This window comes from Leptidea sinapis, chromosome 13, assembly GCF_905404315.1.
Source record: "Leptidea sinapis chromosome 13, ilLepSina1.1, whole genome shotgun sequence".
Classification (NCBI taxonomy): Eukaryota; Metazoa; Arthropoda; class Insecta; order Lepidoptera; family Pieridae; genus Leptidea; species Leptidea sinapis.
In genome coordinates, this window is record NC_066277.1 from 5,029,098 (window position 1) to 5,056,922 (window position 27,825).

At 34.4% G+C, this 27,825-nt stretch overlaps 1 protein-coding gene across 1 annotated transcript; it reads left to right on the forward strand.

The window, feature by feature from the left end:
• Nucleotides 1-27,825, forward strand: LOC126967391 (alpha-tocopherol transfer protein-like). The gene is made up of 8 exons (XM_050811834.1): nucleotides 1-127; nucleotides 19,965-20,120; nucleotides 20,541-20,700; nucleotides 22,492-22,550; nucleotides 23,088-23,284; nucleotides 24,215-24,325; nucleotides 26,003-26,105; nucleotides 27,026-27,825. The coding sequence occupies exons 2-8, from the start codon at nucleotides 19,982-19,984 to the stop codon at nucleotides 27,175-27,177; spliced, it is 921 nt and encodes a 306-aa protein (XP_050667791.1). The 5' UTR covers nucleotides 1-127; nucleotides 19,965-19,981; the 3' UTR covers nucleotides 27,178-27,825.

A 27,825-nucleotide genomic window follows, 5' to 3' on the forward strand; every position in this document is an offset into this window, starting at 1 on the left:
TGGTCACGCGTTGCTTTTACAACCTGCAGACAGAACTTTCGTGCCAAACCAACAACGGCAAAGACAAGGTGTGGTGATAGTGTGTTTGTCGTACAGAAGTCGTGTGATTTGGTGTTTCAATTTCAAGGTGAATACATTTTTGTGTTTTATTGTGTATGCTTTTTAAGGCTGGGGACTGAGCCAATGGCCTTGAGGAATCGAGCTGAGCTAGATTACCGCTTTCGCACAAGATCGCCATAACTTTTTATTCAGAGTTAGAAGCATTTTTAATTTATTACAAACAGAATAGAATTTTCTTAACAAAACTGTGCCATATTAAATAATATTGGTGTACAATTTTTACCTAGATTGAATGATTAACATGGCTCCAACTGTAAAACTAAAAATTAGGGGTATTTTGGTGCTTTTTTTTTGTAAAAATGAAATTTTCTTCTCATATTCTGTGAGTACATAATTATTTTTGTGAAGTGGTTTCAATTATGCGCTATTTTGGTAATTTCTAAGCAGTCCTAATGGTTTCGATGGTTTTCAATATATATCTAATCTTCTTCATCTTAAGAACAAAGGTTCTCAGCTGACAGAAAAATCCAACTGTTTGGAGCCAGGTGTGTCTGTTTGAGGTTTTATGTTAAGCACCGATTCAAAGTAAGTTGTTTATATTAAATAAATTGTTGTTGAGCGAAGCTGAGTGGAGCACCCACCGAGTGACTCCAATTGATTTCTTTGTTAAATTGTTTCTAGGCCATTTTTGGACCGATTTAAAAAAAAATAAGCTTATAGAAAGCTTTGGAAGTTTTCAAGGTTATTGTGGAGACAGAATTTTGAATTTCGACTTGATTCAATTATTATAATTAAAAACAAACATGATTTACAAATTATTCAAAATTAGCACGCGCTATTTATATTTATTTAAAAATTGATTAAAATTTGTTTGATTATTTTGTTTTGTCTTTGTACACATACTTAGATTGTCTCACTTCTCTCAAATATACCTACGCCGCATTGAAGCGGTACGACTCTAGCTACTGCCTACTACGGCATCCTAGTTAGATTCCGTTTTACTCAGTTTTAATATTTATTTATAGATAATATATTATTTTTATTAGATATAGAGGACTAGGTAAGTAATATCCAGAAAAATAATTTACTTTCCTCTTTTCTCTTTGGTTATGAACGATATTACGACGTATTTAATCAATAATTATTAACATGATTATTATTTTAATATCTGCTTAAGCAGAATTTGCCACTATTAATAGTGGCCAATTCTTAATATAAAACAAAAAACCTATCATTGAAAGTATTGAGTAAATTATAATCATTAGACATAGTATATTTGGAAGTATATACTCAAAGTACCTATTGCTAAAATATGCATTTAGTGTATTTAATTAGTAGGTTCACAATTTTTATTCAAAAATCAGTTTTTGAGTTTTGATTTCACCTCATGAATCCTATCGTAATGCATAATTATAAAATTAGTATTACTTTTGTAATGCAAAAAGGTTTTTGTATTTGATCAGAATATTGTTTTTGTTTGTAGCTAAAACAACTTATTTTTTTTTAATTTTAATAATTTTTAGACTTTGTATTCGGGTACCTGCTGTGTTTCCAAAGCCTATGTCATCTATTTTACTTTCAATTTCGTATATATTATGTAATATTATTTTATGTGCCGCTCAGGATTCTTGAAATACCCAAAAAATCTGAGCGTCACAAGAATTGCGCTCATCACCTTGAGACATAAGCTATTAAGCCTCATTTGCAAGGTAATTTCACTAGCTACAGCGCGCTTCAGACCAAAACACAATAATGTTTACACATTACTGCTTCACGGTAGAAAAAGTATATGTAATATGTAGATTATTATTATGAATTTGTCTGGCTACGCAACAAAACATTACGTTATGAGTCACCGGGCAATAGCCTTTGCAAGAGAAATCGCAACCTGTTGAACATCTTTGGAGTACTGTACTTCCATGTTAGTAATGTATTTCATTAAATGTTACTTATATGAATCATTCATTCACTTCGAGTCTCTATTATGTATTGCAATTCAATATTGAAAGCTTAGATAAAGGATTGCGACATGTAAAAGAAGTTTTTTAAAAATGACTTGAGAAGATAGGTTTCCATAATATACAGGGTGTCTCAAAGTTATGGGACATGAAGGGAAAGTACCTTAACTATCGAAGATAGGCTATTTTACTGAAAGAAGACTTTATGTTATTTTTAAAAGTTAGTAATTCTGCATTCAAAGATTTTCTAAAAATTACTTGCGTCGTCTGGGAATTGAACCGACTTAAATGTAAAAAAAAACACCCCTACTCTTATGATGCCAATCGAAAGAATGGCCAAAAACTAATAACTCTTCTTAAGTAACATAGTATTAATAGTAGTAGTAATACATGGGGCAAACTAAAAGTTTTGCACTTCTAGGTAATCGGAAGTATTTTAATTTCGAATGTTATATTTTTGAAACGTTGCAACCTTCTTAGTACTCAATTTAAAAAACCAATTGGCGAGAAATCATTTGTCAATTGTTTTTTATCACACATCAAAGTTCTAAGAATTAAGTCGAAAAGATTAGTAGAGCGATGATTTTTTATGATTTGAAAAGATCTCTCCCTCCGCAAAGCTGTGTCGCTTATCTTCAAAATGCTTTTGGGAGAGAAGCATCTTGCTTGAACACCGTGAGACGATGGATTGCTAGAATAGAAAATTTTACACGAAGAATTAAAAGTTCGGACACTTTGTTGTAGTTGGATCCCTCGTGAACTGACAGCGGAGCAGAAGGGGGCTCGCGTGAAATGGTGCTCACAGATGCTAATGAAGTATGATATTATAATGCTGTTTATGACATTGTCACAGGAGACGAAACGTGGATTTATTGTTTTGAACCTGAAAAAAAAACAAATCCTGTGAATGTGTGTTTGAAAATGAGTACAGGCCAACCACCATTTTTTTACCCAGGATGTTTAAAAAAGTTCGCAAAAGACGACCAAAAAGCCGCGTTCTCCTACATCATGACAACGCTTCTTCACACACGGCCAACAAAACTAAGTCATTTTTAGCTTCCGAAAAAGTACAATTCGTCACCCATCCTGCACTTAGCCCCAACCTAGCACCCTGTGTTTTCTGTATTTTCCCCAAAATCAAAGATTTGATGAGAGGCTTCACTTTTACTAATTCCGAAGAGGCAGTGATAGCGTTCAATCAGCACGTAGAAAACATGCCTTTAGATCTGTGGTCCTCCTGATTTAAAAAATGGTTCGATCGCATCAAAAACTGTTTAAAATGTAAAGGAGAGCATTTTGAAAAGCAATAAACATAATTTTTTAATGCAGTACTTTTAGTGTGACCTACGAACGCTATTTTTGTTAAACAGGATGTTGTTTGTATTCACAACCGATTCTGTAGATATAATATGGATGTGGAAGGTTGTATTATTAGTGCACAAGGGAATAGAGAAAGTGTGTTAATGTCGTGGCGACCGATTGGGAACTCTAAGGCTGGGTTCAAAACGAGTACGAAGGAAAATTTAATATAGAATGAAAGGTAAATAGTGTTTGTAGCGGTTAAAATAAAAATGTATAAATCTGAATTTGACTTTTGATCATCTTTGTTCTTTGTATACAGACATGGCATTAGCAAAATTTTAGACAAACAATTTTGTTAGCTATTTTATTGAACGTCAAAATCTTTTTTTTTATGGAAAAGGAGGACAAACGACCGTACGGGTCACCTGGTGTTAAGTGATAACCGCCGACCACATTCTTTTGTTCACATCAGAGGAAATATAGGAGTGGTGCCGGCTTTACGGAAGGTTTACGCGCTTTTTTGAAGCTCATTCCACAGATTTGTAGTTCGTGGAAGAAGGCTCTTTGAAAACCGCACTGTGGAGGACCGCCACACAGTGGCGTGTCGTGCGAAGGTAGAATTCAGTGGCAGGAATCAGATGAAACAGCTCTTTGGAACCCTCCCCGTAAACTCATTTCATGAAAATTTAATTAAATAGCCTCAGAGTGGTCGTTCTATTGCCAAGGTAGTATTGACTATAACCTATACGGTTTTTTACCAATTCTTTACAATTTGGTAGATTCTTTACAATAGTTGGAAAAGAATATACATCACCCAATAAAAGACTTACTAACTCGACCGAGTAGAAGTCATATTGTTTATGTTAATGTTTGTGCCTGGCTTAACATTATGATTATCAAAGTTTCTGGAAAATTCGCATATGTGCCTATATATATTATATATACCTAGTCTTGCCATACTGAAAAAAGAAAAAAAAATCTATTGCAAATAGCATTTATTACCTTAACAGTGTGTTAGTTTTATACATAAATATAAAACAATTGAAAATATAAAAAACTTATTCAAAATAGTCTCAATTGGCTGAAATACAATCCATTAAATGTTGAGGCCAGTTATCAATAGAAGCACGCACTCTTTCCTTGGGAAAGTTCTTCACTGCCAATCGTACGGATTGTTTTAGGGACTCCAAATTATCATGGCGCTTAGAGCAAGCGGTACTCTCAAAAACTGACCATAAATCATAATCCAGCGGATTAAGATCGGGACTAGACAACGGCCAGTTTTCAGCTCTGATGAAATCCAAAACGTTCGTTTCCAACAAAAACTGCGTAGACCGTGCTTTATGACCCGGCGATGAGTCTTGCTAGAAGGACCATTCTTGGTTATTAAACATGATGTTGTTACGGGGCGTCACGTCCTTCTCGAGATCAAGGTATCTTGATACTTCCGCCGATGTTTTGATACATTTTTCAGAAAAAAATGGCTCAGTCACTGTCACTCAAGTCGGATAGTGCCCACTTTGCACTCTATCGACTTATTGGGAAGCTTCTTCAGAGCTTTCGGACGGTCATTTTGTTTGTTAAAATATTGCTCAATTATTGTAAATAAATATATTATCCGAAAAGAAAATGTTTCTGTGACCTCCCTTACGTACAACTTCAGTAGTTGTTTCGATTTTACCACCCTATTCTTTTTTAAATTATCAGTTAAGAAATGACCAGTACTGTCTCTTATAGGCTGCAAGTCCTAAGTCATCTTTTATAATTGGCAACATTGTTCTAGGTGCTATCTTCAACTCGCGAGATAAAATCTTTTGTTTCGGACAAGATTTCTTCGAAATCTTTCCTTTAATGCTTTGACCACCTTTCTTTTTCGTAGGAACACTACGTGGACGGCCAGATATTTTCTATTAATATCCCGGTACACAAACATTTTACTAATACCGAGCGTATGGAGAGTTTTGAAATTTGCATTTGGCTTCATACCTACTTTGTGTAATGCAATCACAGCGATTCGGTTCTCTTTATCACTCCACTACAATTTAATATCGCAAAATATTGTACAATGTATTGGCGCCTAAATGAGAAAACTCAATGAACAATCATAATATAAAAATGACAGATTCCAAATTCAAATGTAGTATTTTATTTTTCTTTGTTTGTAAATAGTATTTATGGCCAGACTAATTATATTAAGATTATATCTTTTATTAACAAAAACTCTTTTAAATTTTTTAGACGTTGCTAACATTACAACACCAACCATTTGCATAAATAAAACAAAATCAATTAATATTAGAGTTTATATGGATAGACTTTTCGATAAAATATGTAAGAAATTAACAACTCATTTGAAATAAAATTACATTCCAATGATAGAATAAGATCGAGGAAAATAATGAATTCATTGAATTGCGTTCTTTCGTGCCGCCACCTCGTACCAATTATAGATGGTATCGTGTTAAGATGATAACTTTCTTATTGAATTATAAAATATCTAACAATGTTGGAATTCTTCGAGTCATATGTGTGGCTTTCTTACCACTATTATAGTAACATAGACTCTAGCTTTTTATTATTGTGACTGATAAAGCGTTTGTCCTCAATTTAACTTAATGTAATGTAACACATTAATTAGTCTTTGTACCAAAAAAGCTGTCATGCTATGTGTGTAAAACTATTTAATAAATTACTAAATAAAATAAGAGAGGAGACAGTGTTAACACTGGTCTACAGTGGGCTCCTTTGCACAGGATGTCGGCTAGATTATAGGTACCACAACGGCGCCTATTTCTGCCTTGAAGCAGTAATGTGTAAGCATAACTGTGTTTCGGTCTGTTTCTGTAGCTAGTGGAATTACTGTACAAATGAATCTTAACATCTCATGTCTCAAGGTGACTTCGGCACTGCATTGTAATGGGCAGGGCAATAATTACCAGCAGCTGAACGTCCCTTATTTTCATAAAACAATATTGATTTTACACGAATATTATCAAACGAAGTGGTAACTGGCACCAATCTTATTTCTAATATAATAATTTTTTGTGATTATTTTTAGCGCATTATCTCTTAAAATTTTAATCAATATTGTAATTGTATATTATGGGGTCTTTTAGGTGTGGCTTTACCTCGGCCAACTTGAATTTACCGGTAATTATTGATTTATGTTAGTTTATAACGATGATTACAAAACGCAACCACTGGAATATTTGCATGTCTGTCAAGACAAAACATGTGCCTAGTCTTATTAATTATAACAACTTTAGCTGTTTGTTTCTGCCAAATAAAGAACTTTGACTTTGACTTTAAAGGTATATTTAGAAGATATCCTACTATAAAGTGTCGTCTATCCTTGGAAAGCACACCTAACCATTTAGCAATTGTTTTGCATTAAATCACATACAATTGAGGCAGTTTTTTTTATTTGCCAGAATAAATTGTTATCTTGTTAGTAAGGATAGTAGGTTTGGATTGGTCTCCGCTGCACTCCAACTAGATAACGCAGGCGTAGTCGCAAAGTGCGGCAACTAATACTACGCCCACGTGGGCGTACTCAAGCCGAACAATGTGTGACGTTGACGTGCCCACATGTCTGTTAAACTTTGCTTATAATAATTGAAACTAAAATGCCGGGTTGCGTATTAAATATTTTTTTTTAAATAATTCTACAAGAAATAAAAACGACACTGGGATCTGATAAAGCTATCATTCTTAGGTAGTGCGGTATCTAACTGGAGCGCAGCGGAGACCAATCCTTAATCTAAGAGCGCATGATTTACTTAAGCCACCACAGTGGTATTTCAATCGCCTACAAATATCTATGTACAGTCCGTAAAAATTTGGTGGGCAATTATTTGAATTATTAATTATATTTGAAAAATTGCTTTCATTCAATGAATTAAATGTATAATAAGATTAAAGTCAAATATCTAAATAATTTAAAAATAAGAATTTAATTAATTTTAATAAATTGAATTACATTAAGAGCGTCAAGATTACCAGGGAATCAGAGCAGAAGTTGTTCGTGACTAAGAGAAAGGGTGAAAGCTGAATGCAGTTTTAGCACGAAAACCGTTCCGCTTTGTAACTGTAAATTTTAATGGAATTCGGTTTTATAATCTCTTGTAAAAACAGTTTGTGGCTTAGATGGAACTATTAGTATTATAACGAAGACTTCGACGAGCTAAGTATGTATAACTTTGCAATTACTGACCGGGCAAATGTTGTTTAATATAAATTAAGTAGTCCGCGACCGCTCATTGTATGAATTATCATATGTAATGAAATGTCATTAATAATAAATCATTTAATTTCAGGCTACAAGGCCAATAACATAAATGCCTTAGAGTCTAACATACATATTTATATAAGTAAAATCTACGTCACATTTCCGCGGCCATGTGAGGCGCGGGTTCGGTAGCTTCCGGCGGTCGGTGACGTCCGCGATTGTTGCGGAACACAACTCCTTCGGCCACAACTTAGCATCCAGGAAAATCGATATAATATGTTGTGTCGGGACGCGAACAATAGAAGAGTTAAAGTCTACTGCGTGACGCGTGACCAACTTTTCGACCCCCAACCGGAACTTTGTCTTCTCCACCAAGTACTGAACAATATCGAAGGCCTTATATTTATTACGACCAGGAGGCCTCCTCTCTTCCGCTCCATCTTAATGAAGCCATCCTTGTCGGTCTGGCACTTAGATACAGTTCTAGAAGCGGGTTCGTTGCGGGCGTTCTCTGACTGAATTCAGCGGTTCATTGTAGTACGAATATATAGGTTTTTCTAACGGCCGTTCCCAATATACTATCTACCGATAGAGACAAATTACTACCTTCTACTGTCAGTAATTAGCTGTCAATAATCTCAAGCCGTCCCAATATAGTCGGTAAGTCATTATTATCGCCTTATATTGGGACGCGTGAATTTCAATTTCCATACAAACTTTATATCGCTGATAAGCTATACGTCGTCCCATTGACAGACATCGTGCACGCATAACGTGAGTTACCGTCGATAAGTTTATTGGGACAGAAAAGATTTAAAAAGTACGATTCTTTTCTCAAGTAAGAGATAGACTGAATATTGGGCGTTCCCAAAATAGGTTTCGCATAAGTTATCTCCATTATTAAATACTAAAACTTTCTCTGAAACACGCACCTTATGGTATAAGTATTATTCCGATCGATTCGCTCTACAACCGAAGGATGAAACCGGCCCTTCATTGATTAGTATTAGTTTTATACTTTGAGATAGGTCTTATAATATTCTATAGCCATTCTTAACAGTTTATGTGATCAGTTTAGTTAAGGGCCTAGCAAAGGAAATGAAATGAAATGAAATGAAATGAAATGAAATGAAATTTATTTGCAGGAAACATTGTACTTAAGGTGTTAACAATATAATGGATAATCCAATATGTTTCGTCAATTGACATGCAAAATATGTTACAAAATTGTCTAAACACTAATCGTACTGTTATATTGAAACATGTCGGATTTCTCAATGATATCAATAATATTTATAAAATGAAATTTTAATACTTATATAATATTATAATATGAGACGTAAATAACTTAATAATTCATTTAGTACCTATGTATAATATTAACAAATTCAATGTCATAAAAGTATATTAATTTACATATATTATTATCAAATAGACTAATTCATTTTGTATTGAAAAATTCATTTAAACTATAGAAGCACTTATTTGTTAACCACTGATGCAGTCTTCTTTTAAAAACTTTGAACGGTAAATCTTTCAATTCATTGGGCAATTTATTATATATTTTCACAGACATGCTGAAACAATTTCTACTAAAAGATGCAGTTCTACAGAAGGGCATTATGAGTTTATTTGGATACCTTGTATTTAAAACCTTCTGGCTTTTTTTTGTATAGAAATCACACATATGTTTTTGAACAAATAGGCTTATTTCATAAATGTATAGGCATGGCAGCGATAGAATTTTCAATTTTTTAAATAGCGGTCGACAAGAATCTAGGGGGCCGGCTCCACAAACCGCCCTGATACACTTCTTCTGTCCAATAAATAAATGTCCTATGCTCACCGAGTTGCCCCATATGACCAATCCATATCTTAAAGCTGAAACCACGAATGCATGATATGCCATTAGCGCTGTTTTTTCACCTATTGTTTTTGATACGCGTTTGAGGACAAATACATGTTGGTTAATTTTTTTGCTAATTTTGTCAACATGTGACTTGAAGGACAAGTTGCAGTCTAAAGAAATACCAAGAAAATTGACAAGTTGTGCTTCTTTAATATTCTCATTATGATAATTAACATTAATATCTTTTCCTTTCCCATTCTTATTATAATACTGCATATACATTGTTTTTTTTATATTTACAGTCAGGTTATTTTCAGTAAGCCATTCAATTGTGTCCTTTATTGTTTTATTAATTTCTATATCATATGTCAATTCATTGTTACATTTAATTACAATAGAGATGTCATCAGCAAAAAGAGTACAGTTATTAGTAGTAATGCTAGGTAAGTCGTTTATGTAGATTATGAATAGAAGTGGACCCAATATACTTCCTTGTGGTACACCTTTTGTTTTAAGTCTAAGTTCTGATCGATAAGGTATTACTTCTTGTTTATTATTTAATTTAGCAATTTCAACGTATTGAGTACGGTTTGAAAGATAACTTTTAAGCCAGTCATTTGCTAGACCTCGAATACCATATTGAGCGCATTTATCTAATAGTTTTTCATGACAAACATTGTCAAAAGCTTTGCTCATATCAAAAAATACTGATGTTACTGGAATTTTTGTATCCATGCATTCCGATATTTCTTTTATTAGCGAAAAACACGCTAAAGTTGTTGATTTTCCTTTTTGGAAACCATTTTGTTCCTCCAAAATGATATTATGTTTAGTTAAAAAAGATGTTAATCGCTTGTGCAGTATCTTTTCAAAAATTTTTGAGATAACAGGAATGAGTGTGATTGGTCGATAGTTGTTAATATCCTTTTTATCACCCGCTTTGAGTAAAGGTGTTACTTTTGCCTTTTTTAAATTTGATGGGAAAGTACCTTCTTCAAAAGATAGATTTATTAAGTAGGCTAGGACTGGAGCTAGTTCCTTTGCACATTCCTTTATTACCTTTGTTGCTATTTCATCGCAGCCCGTGGAATTTGAATTATTAAGTGACTTAATAACGGTTATTATCTCCATTTCATCAGTTGGCATTAAGAAAATATTTGAATTGTTATGTTTTAATTTATATGTAGGTTTTTTATTTTTTACATTTTGACTTTGACTTTGTGTGACTGTATTTATAAAATAATTATTAAAAATAGTAGCAATCTGAATTGGATTATTTATAATTTTATTTTCATATTTAATTTCATCGATACTTCCTACATTAGAGTTAGTTTTATTTTTAATCACATTCCACGACGCTTTGCATTTATTTTTCGAGTAAAGTATATATTTGTTGTTACTACTTCTCTGAGCTAGGTCTATACACTTGTTGAGAATCTTTGAATAATTATTAAATTTGTTTTTGTTGGCAGGTATTTTATTCTTATAATATTGATACCTTAATTTTCTTTTTGTTGCACATGATTTTTTTATACCTCTGGACAACCATTTTATTTTTGAATTTGAAACATTAATTTTATACTTAAGAAGAGGAAAACATAATTTATAAAATATGATTAATGTATTGTAAAATTCATCAAAAGATTCGTCCAATTTCTGGGCATCATACACGTCTATCCAGTTAAGACTTTTTATACAGTCCTTAAATTTGTTTATGTTTTGATTACATAAATCTCTTTTGAAAATTAACTTATACGACGGTGTTGAATTATTTATTTTTGTCGGTACTACTAAGAATTGTGCTGTGTCATGATCCGATAGGCCTAACTGACGAATCTCCCCTGTGGCATTTTCTATATTACTAACAAAGAGGTCAATACAGGATTTTTGCCGAGTAGGTTCATTAATATGTTTAAAAAAATTATAATTTCGCAATAAATTTGTAAACTCCAGATTCGTTTTAGTATTTTTTAGAGTGTCGATAATAAAATCACCAACAATCACAATATTACTGGTCTCCCAATATCTTAATTTGTGTAAAAGTAAATCAAGCTTATTCAAAAATTCAGCAACGTTCGAATTCGGCGTCCTGTATAGACATATTACAATTAATTTGTGCTTTGGTATTCTTAAACCACAACATTCGAAAGAATATTCTACACATAGCTCATCCATGACATCAAATTTTACAGCCTCAATATAGTCTCTGACTAGAATGCAGACCCCACCACGCTTTTGCTTAAGTCTACAAAAGGCAGATACCATTGTATATCCATTCAACTTAATATTAGATCTGTTTTCTGCATTCACGAATGTTTCGGATAGACATATAACATCTACTACTTTTCCATTTTCAAAAAGTTCAGTTAGAGCTATGTTTAGTAGATCTTTTTTACTTAAAACGCTTGCTATATTCTGATGCATTATATTAAGATAAAATTTGGACTCGAAAAAATGAATCGCTTTTGAGGTCATTATTTTGTTCTTTACTTTTTAGTTTGAAATAATATGGTATAGTACCTTTTATTATTTTACTATTGGTGATAGTTTTGGCAGACTGCGATATTTGAGCTTGATGTTGACTGCCTTTCGCACTACGAGCCATGATAATTTTACTACCGGGTACTAAATATTTTTGCCTATAATACATTGAGTCGATAAGATTATTTATTCTATAACAAAAATCATGAATGAAGTGTTTCTTGCCAGGGTACGATTTTGCTAAAGTCAAGTATGTACAATTTTTATAATTTTTACAAGTCAGTTCCAATAAATTATTCAGTTTTCTTTCATTAATGTAGTAATTTTGCAGTACACTGGTTACAATAACTGTTGCTTTATTATGACGCTTTAAGAAAAAACCAAGTTCCATTATAATTTTGTAAGGATTACTATCCTGTTCGCCTAAACATAAAATTATTTTATCATTATGATTAAATTCAGTATTATTAAACGTCGCAACGAGTTCATCGCACGTTGCATGAGGTTTAACGAAAGAAAATATTTGATAGTTTTCGTATTTAGTATTCTGACGTGATTGGATAAGGGATCTTGCTAAATTAACACATTGTTGTCCGCCAAGTATCATAATTCGCATTTTGTCTGAATTCTCTTTTGAATTTTCAGGTTTGGTGTCCGTGTCACTAACCGATGAAGGATTTATTTCATCTTCCCTTATTTTGAAGGTTTCTCCCTGTGTACTCGTAGTTGGCGTAGGGACGCATCCCTCACTCGAACATACTGCTGTCTTCTCATAAGTTTTTTCTAAACAAATGCAGGATGACTCCGATTCTTGTAGGGACTCCTTAGTACTTGAATTGGTGGGAAATTCCGATTCTTGATTTGTTTCAGTATAACTCGAATCTAATTGTAAGGTTTGAGCTAATTCCAATAATCTAGGATTATTCCTTTTTTTTAAAGAAGTGTTTATAGGGCTATTGTTTCTTGGACTAAAACACACTTTTTTAAGGACTTCTATTTGATTTCTCTGTTCCGTTATTAGTTTCTTCAACTCATTAATTTCTCCTGATAGTGTGAAAATCTCCGTGTGTGCACTATTTAGCTGCATGTTAAGACTTGTGATTTCTTCTTTTAAATCAATAATTTCTTCTTGTGTAACTATTGTAGACAAGTCTGGCAGGCTTCTTGCTGTTTCCGAACATAATGAGTCCATTGACTCGTCTTGTTCTAGACAAAATGAAGTGTGAAAATTGGGTTTTCTTTTTCTCAGAGTAATGTTATTAGTCTCCATGGTTTGTAAAATTTAAAAATCTACTGTACCACGGGGTTAATTAAAGAATAACAAAATAAATAATAATAATAAGAATTAAAATACTTCAAATAAAAATAAACAAAAAATGATGTCGAAATGGCACCGTGGATAGAACCCTCGACGTTCCGCCGAATCAGTCCACCTCACTACACAATACTCCAACGCTGCTATAACCTAACTTGCGAATTTATTAGTCTGTTAGCACTAGTTAAATTGTCTTCAATGTCGAGCGTACTGTGGAGACAAGGTAATCCGGCACTCGGCTGATTCACACAAATGTTTTACAACTACCCTGCACTTTTTAAGTCACAATCATTTCAAAATAATATTTGTTTTGTTTATAAAATATATATTATTGTTTTATTATTGGTGAATTATTATATTTATCAACGTTTTTGGTTAATTCAAATGTTCACTTTCTTGTAAAACTTAATGTTCCGATATTTTGTTTGAACTCACGAATTTTAAAACTTGAATTCCTTAGTATACATGTACAGCACAGATTTAATTACATTAATTCACACTTTACCTGACGATATATAGTCAGATAAAAATTGCACATAAATTTAATATAATACGAAAATAATTATTTTATTTATTCAATTATGTCGGCGATCAGCTCTCGTGTAGGTTTCGGAACTCGCGTCGGAACCTATATAGGTACTTAATTAAATAATCTATATTATTTTCACTACAAAAAATACAAAAAATACTTCTCTTTTATTCTCCTTCAATCAGCTGGCGGTAATGTTACGTTAGGTATATTCCAACAAATGACTTAGCTTAGCTTAACGTCGAAGATGATGCAATAGTTCCGACCACAACATCACAAAATTTGAACTGCACTTTTTACTTTATTTAAAGATTATTAAGTTTTGCCAACAATATATATGTTTTATTAGAGTGGGAAAACTCGCTTAGCGCCACGTCCTCGCGACCGACAGTAAAAAAAAAGGATTAATATCGTATTTGTGTTAACAGTTTTTAGATAACCGCTTTATAATTCAAGGAGACATAGAAATACGTTGGACGAGGGCAACGCAGGTCCGATCGTCGTGGAAATCTTCGGGGGAGGCCTTTGTCCAGTATTAGAAATTTCCTGGCTGATGATGATGATAAAAGGAGACATTACGCAAAATAGAATAGGAATCCTAAATCTAACTGGACAATCACGTCAATATTTGTCAAGGGCAGATCTAGCACTCGCCGTAATTTATATTACCAATTGAACATTCGAAAATTACTCAACCCAACGAACAACTGCTAGTAAATTCTTTGAGAGTTCTTCTTTATCTTTAGAGTCTCGTATCTGTTAAAGATAACAGGAAGCCTAATAGGATAACTGTATTATGATTATTAATGTTCTTTATAAGAACATTAAAGAATTTGCTAGAAACTATGACAGTCATAATGTTAACACGAGTCAAACATAACCTTGTTATGCCAACTACTCTGTTAAGTCGAGTTGGTAAGTCTTTTATTGGACGATGTATATACTTTTACAATATGGTGCCAGATATTGTACAAAACAAATGTATTTAAAATTTTTTAATAATTGTTAAAAAACGTTTGTGTGGGAAAGGTTATTGTAACATGAATGATTTTGTTAATGATAACACAGACTGGGAATGAAGCGAACACCCTCAGGTTCTTTAATTATAACTGTTTATTGTACGATTATATACATTGAAATCCATATTTTTATAAAACAAAGCCCGCTGAGTTTCTTGCGCCCGTTCTTCTCATGTTTGAGGCAGTCTATTTTGAATGGGTGGTAGTTTTTGACGTTCAATAAGTGATTTTGATTAAAAATATACGGATTTGAATTCATTCGTTCGTCTGCCAATACCAAGCAAAGTGGGCGTCGGGCTTCTAAATAAAACTAATAAATCAAACTAACAGTTAATATATTAAAATAACATAAATCATGCCAGACCTGAGCACTTACTGACAAACAAGAAAAACAATTAAGAGCATATCAAAAACGTATAGAAGTGTTTTAGGTATAAAGGGCAGAATAAAACTAGAAGAGTTAAAAAGCAAAACCAAGTTTGGAAATATCTTTAATTTTAGCAAGAGACAAAAATGGAAATGGATAGGATGCATATTAAGATATTAAATTTATTAATTTAAGACATATCCGTACGCTAGATAGGTTCCACATCAAGTGCCTTCCTGGCATCAAGTGGTCTGATCGCATTCGCAATACTGAAGTGTTGAAACGTGCGAAAGTTAATGGTATTGAAGTCTACCTGATGCATCGGCAACTGCGCTGGTGTGGACACCTCTCGCGCTTGTCCGATCGGAGACTGGATAAGCGTATATTTTACTCGGAGCTTCGTGAGGGAAAGCGCAAGCAAGGTGGCCAGTTTCTTCGTTTCAAAGACGTTGCGAAGAGGCATATGAAGTACTGTCAAATAGATCCAGAAACCTGGGAGGAGCGCGCATCCCAACGGTCAGAATGGAGGCATGTCGTTTAGAGTAGCGCCAAAAAGTTTGAAGCCCAACGACCTCCAGCAGCTATACACTACAATTATGAAAATGGCTCTTTAAAATGCGGCACACCAAGGACGCCCCCCCTAGTCCTTTGCAGTCGCCGTGACCGTGTCGGTCAGGACGACATGATCATCATTAAATTTATTGGGGTTAAAAATTGAGAAAGGTAAACATTACAGGGTTTATATTAAATAGATACAAAAAAGAGACTGAAAAAAGTGGAACAAACTATAAATTGCAATATTTATTTATATACGGTACTTATGATTATAATGCTTTGTACGACTTACGGCCTTTCTCAATATACTATCCACAGATAGAGATAAATTACTACCTTCTTCTATCAGTTATCAGTATCAGAATTAGCTGCCACTAATCTGAAGCTGTCCCAATATACCATAAGTCATTCTTATCGCCAATTTACTGTTACAATTTCCATACAAACTTCTATCCCTGGTAAGCTATACGTCCTCCCATTGACAGACAGCGAGTACGGATAAGATGAGTTACCGTCAATGACGTTCTATGTATAGAACGTCATTGGTTACCGTTGATAAGTTTATTGGGACAGAAAAGTCAACGATAGTTACGATTTTTATCTCAAGTAGGCCACAACCGGAGACAGACTGCAAATCGGGTATGGCTGATAGTGTGGTGGCATAAAGTTGATGAGCCCTACGACAGAACTCTTAGGAACTTTGTGCATTATCTTATTTGTAAGTGTGATACAATCGTATTTGTGATGACATATATCATAAAGCATCATTACATCAAGTTGTAAGCGCCTAAGTTCCTATGTTCTAATAATAAATTCTAAATTATATTATATATATATATATATATATATATATATCTTAATATATATAAATTACGTGACACGTTGTTTGTCCGCGATGGACTCCTAAACTAATGAACGGATTTAAATGGGGATTAATTACTTCATGGAGTGCAGTTTAGTCCAACTTGAGAGATAGGATAGTATTTATTTCTATTTCTTTTTCTGTGAGAGAATTTATTGACGCATGGTTTGACAGTTCTGCTGTGAAACAATTTCATTATAACAACAGGGAGTATATTTTATGAAATAATTCTTGATGTTTTGAAATATTATTGACAAACTCATAAATATATATATATATATATATATATATATATATATATATTAATGATGCCGTTAATATTATATTATGGTAGGTACTCCGTATGTGCATAGTTTGACCATATTTGCAGAGTCCATTAATAGTACGATTGGCTCATAGCTGTCTTTGTTTTTGCAATAGTACGTGGATTGAATAATTTTTTTGAAATATATTTGATGAAATCACTGTCAATTTTGCAACCAGCCTCTGGTGGTATTAAAATATTTATTTTTAATATACGCAACAACATATTTAAGCGTTGTTTATCCTGGCTTTTAATTTTTCTGGATAGTAATTAGTGATTATTGTTCATCTTTACCAATGGGTGGCTCCTTTGCACAGGAAGCTGGTTAGATAATGGGTACCACAACGGCGCCTATTTCTGCCGTGAAGTAGTAATGTGTAAACATTACCGTGTTTCGGGCTGAAGGGCGCCGTGGCTAGTGAAATTACTGGGCAAATGAGACTTAACATCTTACGTCTGAAGGTGACGAGCGCAAGTACACTTGCAAGAACCAAGAACCAACCACTGGCAAGAAAAGAAAGAAGAAAGAAAAAGCCAAAAGCCTCTGAATTTTTGGGTTCTTCACGAATCTTGAGCGGCACTGCATTGTAATTGGCTCGGCGTATCAATTACCATCAGCTGAACGTCCTGCTAGTCTTGTCCCTTATTTTCATTAAAAAAAAACTTTATTGCTGTCAATAAATAAATTCGACTTTTAAATTTTATACAGTCATTTAACTTACAATCAATTTTCTAACATAAACAAACGTTAAGGTTGAAGTCCCTGAACTTTAACATTGACAATAAAGTCATAAACTTCAATCACTCAATAATAACATTAGACAGACGCAGGTATGTAAGGCTCTTGACGTCTTTCATAACAAAAACAATTGTTTAAAGTTATATATTATTTATTTACAACTTGTGTTGTTATGCTTAACATATACCAAAATAACACTTTGCACAGAATGCCGGCTAGATTATGGGTACCACAACGGCGCCTTTTTCTGCCGTGAAGCAATCATGTGTAAGCATTACTGTGTTTAGGTCTGAAGGGCGCCGTAGTGAAATTACTGGGCAAATGAGGCTTGACATCTTATGCTTCAAGGTGACAAGCGCAGTTCTAGTGCTGCTCAGAAAAATTGAGTTTTTCAACAACCTTGAGCGGCTCTGCATTATAATTGGCAGGGCGTATCATCCTCAGCTGAACGGCCTGCTCGTCTCACCCCTAATTTTCATTAAAAAATAAGTAACTTGTAAGAATTGTAAATATATTTATAAGCATTACCTGGTCGTATATTAATACACTCACTAAAAAGAGTAAAATTCATCAATGTTATATAATAATAATAATAATATTGACACACTTTTTACACAAATTTTCTTGCCCCAAGTTAAGCATATGGGTGTGGGTGTTATGGGTTACAAGACCATGATATATTTAATACAATATACTTACTTTTGATGATCTTTTGATCTCATCTACTGACATAACAGAGCGTGCTTGTCTTTTGGCCGTGACACAAAATGGGTCGGGCTTTTGGTTACAAGCCTTGCCTTCTGCGCCGATCGGAACGCTACTTGACAATATGACATTGTCAATATGCGTATCACTCCGGCTAGGTATAAAACTGAATGAACCACATCAATGTAGATGTGGCGTTCAGGTAGATGTTCTTGGACGTCACGGGTTATCCTGCCTAAAATCGGCAGGCCGTATCAGTCGTCACGCCAGCATTAATGAAGTCATCCGCAGGGCATTTGCCGCTTTTAATATACCAGCTGTTTTAGAGCCAAATGGTATTACCCGCCGCGATGGCAAGCGTCCTGATGGAATGACGCTGGTGGCTAGGGCACGGGGAAGGGCGCTGGTGAGGGACGCTACTTGCGTCGACACTCTGGCTCCTTTTCATGTCCAAGTTACGTCAGTTGGTGCTGGGGCTTCTGCTTCGACTGCCGAAGACAGCAAGCGTCGCAAATATGTTGGCCTCAGTGAGTCATACATCTTTGTGCCGTTGGTGTCGAGACACTTGGCCCGTGGTGCCCAGAGGCGCGGATAATGTTCAAAATACTATCTTCGCGCCTCAATAAGGCTACTGGAAACCCAAGTGCTGGCAGCTATTTCAGTCAACGGATCAGCCTTGCTATCCAACGCGGTAATGCTGCCAGTATTCTTGGTACGCTTCCACGTAATGATAGTTTTAATTTTATGTAGTCGTAGTATTGTAAATATAGTTATATACTTACTTAAACATACACATATATTCGTATAAACATACATTTAAACATCCATGACTCGGAAACAAACATCTATATCCATGATATAAATGCTTGCACCTACCGGGATTCAAACCCGATATGGATAATGGATGGTACGGACATAGGTTCTGTTACACACAGTAAACTGGCTAGTATTACCGCTTTTGGATAACTTTGCGTACTCGTATATATCGATGTATGTATCGATAACAAAGCAAATATATTTTTATTTCATAGGTAATTCATAATACACTATCTTTATACATATTGATTTAATTTTTCATTCTGATAGTGTTAAAATAAAAATAATAGATCAATAAAAAATCTGGATCGATATAATTCTAAATCTTCATTAGATTCACGTCATTCTGTCATCCATCGTGTGACAGAGTAAGCTTTGAACAGACTTGTGACTCGGTAGGATTATAGGCCCCCTTACGAACCGCATTAATCATGTTAACCAGTGGTAGGCTCCTTTGGACAGGATTCCGGCTAGTTTATGGGTGCCACAACGGCGCCAATTTTTGCCGTGAAGCAGTAATGTGCAAACATCACTGTGTTTCGGTCTGAAGGGCACCGTAGCTAGTAAAGTTACTGGGTAAATGAGACTTATCATCTTTTGTCTCAAGGTGACGAGTGCAATTGTAGTGTCGCTCAGAATATTTGTGTTTTTCAAGAAACCTATGCGGCACTGCATTGTAATAGGCAGGGCGTATCAACTACCATCAGCTGAGCGTCCTGCTCGTTCCTTATTGTCATAAAAAACATCTGTCATCCATCGTGTGACAGAGTAAGCAAATTTGAACAGACTTGTGACTTGGTAGGATTATAGGCCCCTTTACGAACCGCATAATTCATGTTCTTCTAATTTCTTAGTAAATCAAGGATGTTTTACAGGACCAAAAACTTCCAAGATGACTCTTGAACAGCCAGCTGGAGAGATGTGGAAGAAGATCAGAGAAGAGCTGAATGAAAATGTAGAAACCAGAGACAAAGATCTAGAACACATCAAGGAATGGTTGAAGAAAGAACCTCATCTACCTGACGAGTTTGGTAAGTCACTTCCTGGTTGTAGGAATAATAAATAGGACGCACTTTTGTTTTGAGAGATGTTTGAAGTTAAAAAAAATAGAAGATTAATCAGAAGCACATCATTAAAATATTTTTATAATTTTTGTGAAAATAAGTTACGAGACGAGCAGGACAATTACAATGCAGTGTCGCTCACGATTATTGATGATAATGAACTTCCTTGTGCGGTGTTTCCGGGACGATACGACATAAAGGCCGGCCACGCTCCTGTGATTCCTCTGGTGTTACAAAAGAATGTGGGCGGCGGTGATCATTAAACACCAGGTGACCCGTACGCTCGTTTGTTCTCCTTCTCCATAAAAAAACGATTCAAAATGAGCCAAAATACAATAATATAAAAAGTTTCCTAATTTATTATTTCCCAATAAAAATTGTTTACAGATGACCAGCGTATCATGACCTTCCTTCGAGGTTGCAAGTTCTCTTTGGAAAAGACCAAGCGTAAGTTGGACATGTACTTCACGATGAGGACTGCAGTGCCGGAGTTCTTCAACGACCGTGACGTCACAAGACCTGAATTGCAGGAGAGTTTGAAAATTATGTAAGTATATCATATTTAAATCCCACCAGTCGGAGGCTCCTTTGCACAAGATGCCGTCTAGATTATGGGTATTTTGAATGAACTAACATCTAGATATAAATTTTACAATGTTGAGTCGGAATCAAGTTACCAATAATATAATTGGCGTCCTTACAAAAAAATTATCTAGGCCTAAGATTATAATTAGTCATAGTATTTAAATAATGTTGAAGCAAATCTATGAGGTGCCCAATTAATAAACAACGAAACAGTATTGTAAATTTCAATACTACTAACCAAACAGTGGGAGCCTCTTTTGCACCGGATGCCGGCTAGATTAAGGATACCACAACGGCGCCTATTTCTGCCGTGAAATAGTAATGTGTAAGCATTACTGTGTTTCGTTCTGAAGGGCGCCGTAGCTAGTAAAATTACTGGGCAAATGAGACTTGACAACTTCTGTCTCAAGGTAACGAGCGCAATTGTAGTGCCGCTCAGAATTTTTGGATCTTTCAAGGATCCTGATCGGCACTGCATTGTAATGGGCAAGGCGTATTAATGACCATCAGCTGAACGTCCTGCTCGTCTCGTCCCTTAATTTTATAAAAAATATCAAATTGATATATAAGTATTAAATATCATATTAGACACTGGGGTATAAAAGGAATACTCATTAAAATAGAATGTTAATATTATAACATAAAGTGTTATTTTTTTATATTGCGTTTTTTATTATTTACATGTACTGTCAATAGGAAAAAAATTATGTACCTAAGTATTCAGGAATAGGAACGAGGATCAAACATAAACTTGTTATGCCTACTACTCAGTTGGGTCGAGTTAGTAAGTCTTTTGTTGGGCGATGTATATGCTTCAACAATATGATCCCAGAAAATGTACAAAACAAATGTGTTACGAAATTTAAAAGAATTGTTAAAAAACGTTTGTGTGGGAAAGGTTATTATAGCATAAACGATTTTTTTAAATGACACCACGGACTGGGAATAAAGCGAACACCCTTAGGCTCTTTAATTATAAATGTTTATTGTACGTTATCACATTGTAATCCATATTTTATAGTAAAAAAAAGCCCGCTGAGTTTCTTGCGCCCATTCTTCTCAGGTCTGAGGCAGTCTCTTTTGAATGGGTGGTAGTTTTTGACGTTCAATAAGTGATTTTAAATCCTATTTTGAATAAAAATATTTGAACTTGAGTGTAGTCTAAAGCCATTGAAAAGGAATACTTTTATAATAATTATATAGTAATAAAATAATTTTTGTAAACATCTATAACATTACCGCTTTATAAGTACCAATTTCTTAAGAATTAAAATAGATATAGTATGTGCTCTTTAAGTGATAGACATATGCCATTGTATAGATGATGATTTTTCTGTAGAAATGTATAAGATACATAATTCCATAATACATTATTTTGTTATATCTCAAAGGGTTTTAGACAGAGGTTTCGTTGAAAGCTCCCAGACAGCTTATTTTTTCCGACACCTGTCAAATGTCATTAATGTATGCAATAATGTTTACAAAAATTTACAAATTATGTACTAAAACCTTCCTCGAGAATCACGCTATCCGTTGGTGAAAAGAGCATGAAAATCGGTGCAGTAGTTTTTGTGTTTATCGTTAACAGACAGACAGACAGACGCGGCGGACTTAGTTTTATAATATGTAGTGGTACTTTCAAGTTATAATTCACAATTATTAATGATTCCAAAGATGTATTTGTTAAGCTAACCACTTTAAGTTATTCTGATATCAAACTGATAAATAGATTGTATTTATACAATTTTTTCAGCCAAATGCCTCCTCTACCGGGTCTAACTCCAGATGGACGAAGAGTGGTATTAATGAGGGGTATGTTATTTCTTTCATTCTTGTCGTAAAAACCTTTTTATTCAAGTGTGTGTCCATGTGAAAATTATAAAAAATCCGTATTATTTTAATTAGAGCTATTCTAATCAAAATGAATTCAAATTCAAACATGTGTTTATGTAAATAATCCCAAATTGAGGGTTATCACTTTAAAAAATAACGAGTTGCTTAGATTTGAAAGAGCGACATCTCAAGTCGATTCTAATATGCAAATATTGGGGTTGAGCAGGTTATCAACTATAAAGTAGATCCTGTAGATGTAGCCACAACGTGAGAGATGAATAAGACATTAAGATTTATCAACGATACGTCACTTGAACGGTTGGCTCAGTGGAAGAGCGCTTGCACGGAAAGCGAGCGGTCGCGGGTTCAAGTCCCGCATCGTTCATTAATTTTGCTTTCAAAGTTGATTTGTATATATCATATAACTCCTCTGTCATAAATAAGCAATAAATTATTAAATCGTTTGTTCAATCATAGTACTCACACACCAAAGTAAAAAGCCAATCTTTTTATCAGGTATTGACAAAGAAGCCCAAGCTCCAAACGTAGCAGATGCTTTCAAACTAGCACTGATGATGGGAGATGTGAGGCTCAAAGAAGAGAAGGAGGGAGTAGCAGGAGATATTTACGTGCTAGACGCGTCAGCTGCAACTCCGACACATTTTGCCAAATTTACACCAACGCTTGTGAAGAAGTTCTTAGTTTGCGTCCAGGTCTTGATTCAGTATTTTTTATTTACCCAAAATATATTATAAGGATGGTATACCTACATAATATAAATAAACGGTCCCGGGTTCGAATCCCAGTGGGTGCAAATGAATCTTTGTTTCCGAGTCATGGCTGTTTATAAGTATTTGTGTGTTTAAGTAAGTATATTGTATTAAATATATCGTTGTCTTGTCGCATAGTACAGGCTATGCCTAGTTTGGAGCAAGATTATTTTTTGTGAAAGTGTGTCAATATTAATAAAAAAAAAGGAATGTGTGGTTTAATGAAACCACGGTAAAAGTGGATCTATTTTTCACATTATAGACATTTAACTTAATAAAAATTTAATAATATTTACATTAAACATTGACAAAAACAAACAAAATAGCGTGGAGCACTGGCACAAATGAGTAATAGTTTATATACTACACGGTCAGCTGCTGCGAACTATAGGCGCCGCCCGACCGTCACGCGACATGCAACACACAGACGAAAAAGTTTGAGACGATGCAATAAAAGTTTCACTTTAATAACTTGAAAACAAAATGGTTCTTAGGAGTATATCAAGTAAACATATTATAAAAATTGTAAAAATTAAATAAAATCTTAATATAAAAATTACAATAAAATGAATTCATCAGATCAATAGGACCGATGGGAATACTTAACAGATTGTCATGTTCTTTCTACAAATTTATATTTAACTGAAACTGCAACTTTTATAAACTGAGTTTCTAGCGCCCGTTCTTCTCAGTTCTGAGGCAGTCTATTTTGAGTGGTAGTTTTTGACGTTCAATAAGTGATTTTGAATCCTATTTTGAATAAAAATATTTGAATTTGAAATTTGAATTTATCATGTTCTTTTTACAATTTTATATTAAACTTCTAAAAATCTGAATAAGTTACTCTAATCTAATCTGAATAAAACATTTCAGGAGGCGTATCCAGTTAAACTTAAGCAAGTTCACATCATCAACGTTTCACCCCTTGTCGACAAAATTGTCAACTTCGTTAAGCCTTTCCTGAAGGAAAAAATCAGAGATAGGGTAAGTCAGTCTATTTTAGAAAAGGACAAAACATTTCTATTCATATTTTGACCTGAAGCTTTCTTTTTGTACTTCTCATAATTGCAATACAATTTGGATTTCTCATGCCGCGTGAGGCAAAAAATCATGAGAGTGATTTTTTAACGATACCCGCGCGGTGTTTTATTTTCCGACGCCATGAAAAAATAGGATGTAAATACTACGTAATAAGTGGGACTGCCTGAGTAAAAATTGAAATTTATAAATATATTAATTATTTTAGTATGAAACGTGCAGTGATTTGACATAAGTTTGAAATTGTTGTAATTACAGTATGGCGATTGGCGACGAAGTATAATCCAGCTTAGTGTGAAAGCGAACAGTTGCTTAAAACGTAGTGGATTTCGGCTATCTCCGTTTTTTACAGGATTATAGCCATCATCTGTCAATCTATCAATGACTGCACGTTTCACACTTGAATCGAGTGAGCGGCTTTTTTCTTAGAGTTTCGCCATGTATGTAATTAAAGTAAATTTTTTTTCAAAATAGTTTTAACTTCTTTTGCTGCTTTCAACACATCAATAGCAATTCGTTATATATATAAAGTAATATGAAAGTTTTGGATTTTCTGGACGTTTTATTGAAATTAAAATAATTACAAACACAATAAATACATATTATCTACGTAATATAATAACGGTAGATAATATGTGATCTCCTGCAAGGGTAAAGCAATATTTTACGTTGTTTTTAAGCAAAATCATATAAGAAGTTACTTACACAAATAATATAAGAAATTAAGTAATGTACTTCTGTTTATCACTATATAATTATCAATGAGCTAATTAACGTACTATGACTTAACAATATCATTTATATTTTGCCCTAAATCATTATGATAGAACTAGAGGTGGAGATGGTAACAGGATATTTTTAAATTGATTGCACCCGCGTGATGCGATGTGAGTTTAGGGGACATCACTTTAGATGCCGGCGGCCATCTGTTAGCTCCTGAAAGAGCTGACAGATTTAAAACAGGATAACCTGTCCTATGAGATTTTCCTTTACGTATTCAAAAATCTGGTAATTGTGGTACTTCTAGTTAGATTAGAAAATGACATCACCGAGCTGGTATTACGAGTATTAGCAGAACTTATTAAAATGAGTTCTGGGAAATAAGTCAGAAGAAAAAGCACTACCGAACTGCTCTATCCGCATTCGATGGCGTAAAATATCTTATACATATGCTTTTATAATACAATAGGTATAGTTTAATTCCATAAACTCTGTGTCATAAATAGAGAATTATGAAATGGATACAGGAAAAATTTTACGAGTGAGAGACTCCTTTGCACAGGAAGCCGGCTAGATTACCACAACGGCGCCTATTTCAGCCGTGAAGAAGTAATGTGTAAACATTACTGTGTTTCGGTCTGAAGGGCGCCGTAGCTAGTGAAATTACTGGGCAAATGAGACCTAACATTTTATGTCTCAAGGTGACGAGCGCAATTGTAGTACCGCTCAGAACTTTTGGATTTTTCAAGAATCCTGAGCGGCACTGCATTATAATGGGTAGGGCGTATCAATTTTCACCTGCTGAACGTCCTGTTGGTCTCGTCCCTAATTGTCATTAAAAAAAGCTAGCTATAGAAAAACAATATTAGATTAATAGTTGCATTGAAATTCGTTTTCTTCTAGATTTTCATTCATGGAGATGCTAACGATCTTTATAAACATATTCCTCAAGAGATGATGCCAAATGAGTATGGAGGTAAAGCTGGCTCTATGGAAGAACTACACAGTAAGTAATAAATGTTGTCAGCGAACTCAAGATACTTCTTATCTTATTATAGGTATCTATACTATATTTCTCAAAATAAAAGAAATTATCAATACTTAGGTATTCTTTTTTTGTGGAAAAGGAGGACAAACGAGCCTACGGGTGGGTCACCTGGTGTTAAGTGATCGCCGCCACCCACATTCTCTTGTAACACCACAGGAATCACAGAAGGGTTGGCCTGTAAGGAAGGTGTAGGCGCTTTTTTTAAGGTAGCCATGGCGTATCGTCCCGGAAACACTGCACAAGGAAGCTCATTCCACAGCTTTGTGGTACGTTGAAAAAAGTTGGAGCAGTGCGGAGGACCGCAAGATCCAGATGGTAGGGATGATATCCTAATTTGTGGCGTGTCATGCGAAGATGGAATTCGGCGGCAGGAATCAGATGAAACAGCGCTTTGGAACACTCCCGTGTTAAATGCGGTAGAAGACACACAATGAAGCGACATCTATACGCAATGCCAAGTGATTCAGTCGTTCACAGAGCATTGGGTCCCCGACAATTCGAGCTGATCTTCGTTGCACGTGGTCAAACAAGACAGCAATACTGCATGTGTGGGCAAACCTGTGCTTTGTAGAGCGCCAGAATGTGGGCCGGCTTGAAGTATTGCCGTGCTCTATTATTGACATCCAGCTTCTAAGAAGCCAATCTAACTTTGCCCTCCAGGTGACCGCGGGATTGCCAATCGCTCGTATTTTCTTAACCCAGTATTCCGATACTAAGCGACGCTGCTTTGGAGAATAATGGGTCATACGTATTCGATAATTTTAATGTAATCGTAATTTTATATCTACAAAAAATTCTTACCATATTACGCTTCATGCAAATGACGCTCAACAATGCAATGTCTTCTACAACATTTAACTATATTTAAAATTTTATAGATTCCTGGACCAAAAAACTAGAAGAATATAAAGAGTGGTTTGCAGAACAGGAGAATGTCAAAGCTAATGAAGCGCTCAGGCCGGGAAAACCAACGAACCTGGATGAACTGTTTGGTATCGACGGCTCTTTCCGCCAATTAGTTATTGACTAAAAACCAAAGTGTACCTATAATTCTAGATATTCTATCGGTAAACTATGTAAAATAAATGAACAGTAACTTATATAAAATACTCGCTTTACTTATATCAATACAAGACTGAGAAAAGTCAATGGTTTTGGAATAGTCTTGCTGTTTTCACTGTCCTTGCAATAACTTATATAATTTGCGCTTCGTGCTTTCATTCCATATTATTAATTTTAATTCTTGGACAGTTTAAACACAATGGCAATATTTTGATTAATTAAATAATGTAGCATTGTATTGATACTTAAATAAGTGTGTTATTAAATCATTCAGCGCATATGTCAAGTTGTGTTGAAAGGTATTTGATTGAAAACAAATGTTTAAGATTTTATATTTTTTGATACTCAGCTGGAGTCTGGTGTGGTTCGCCAAAATCTATAAATCAAATGCAGTTTATAGTTTACTACTCTAGGTTCTATAGTTAATGCACGGTGTCATCTTGATGTCTTCTCTGTCCACATAAGCTGTTCAATAAATAAATTTAGAAGTATTTCCAGTCCATTTAAAACCAGAATTTTTGACATTTATGCTTGCTTTAACCGTATTACTATTATGTTTCACTGTTATTTGTTTGTAGTTGTATAGTTTTTTTTTAAATAAATCATGTTATGCTTG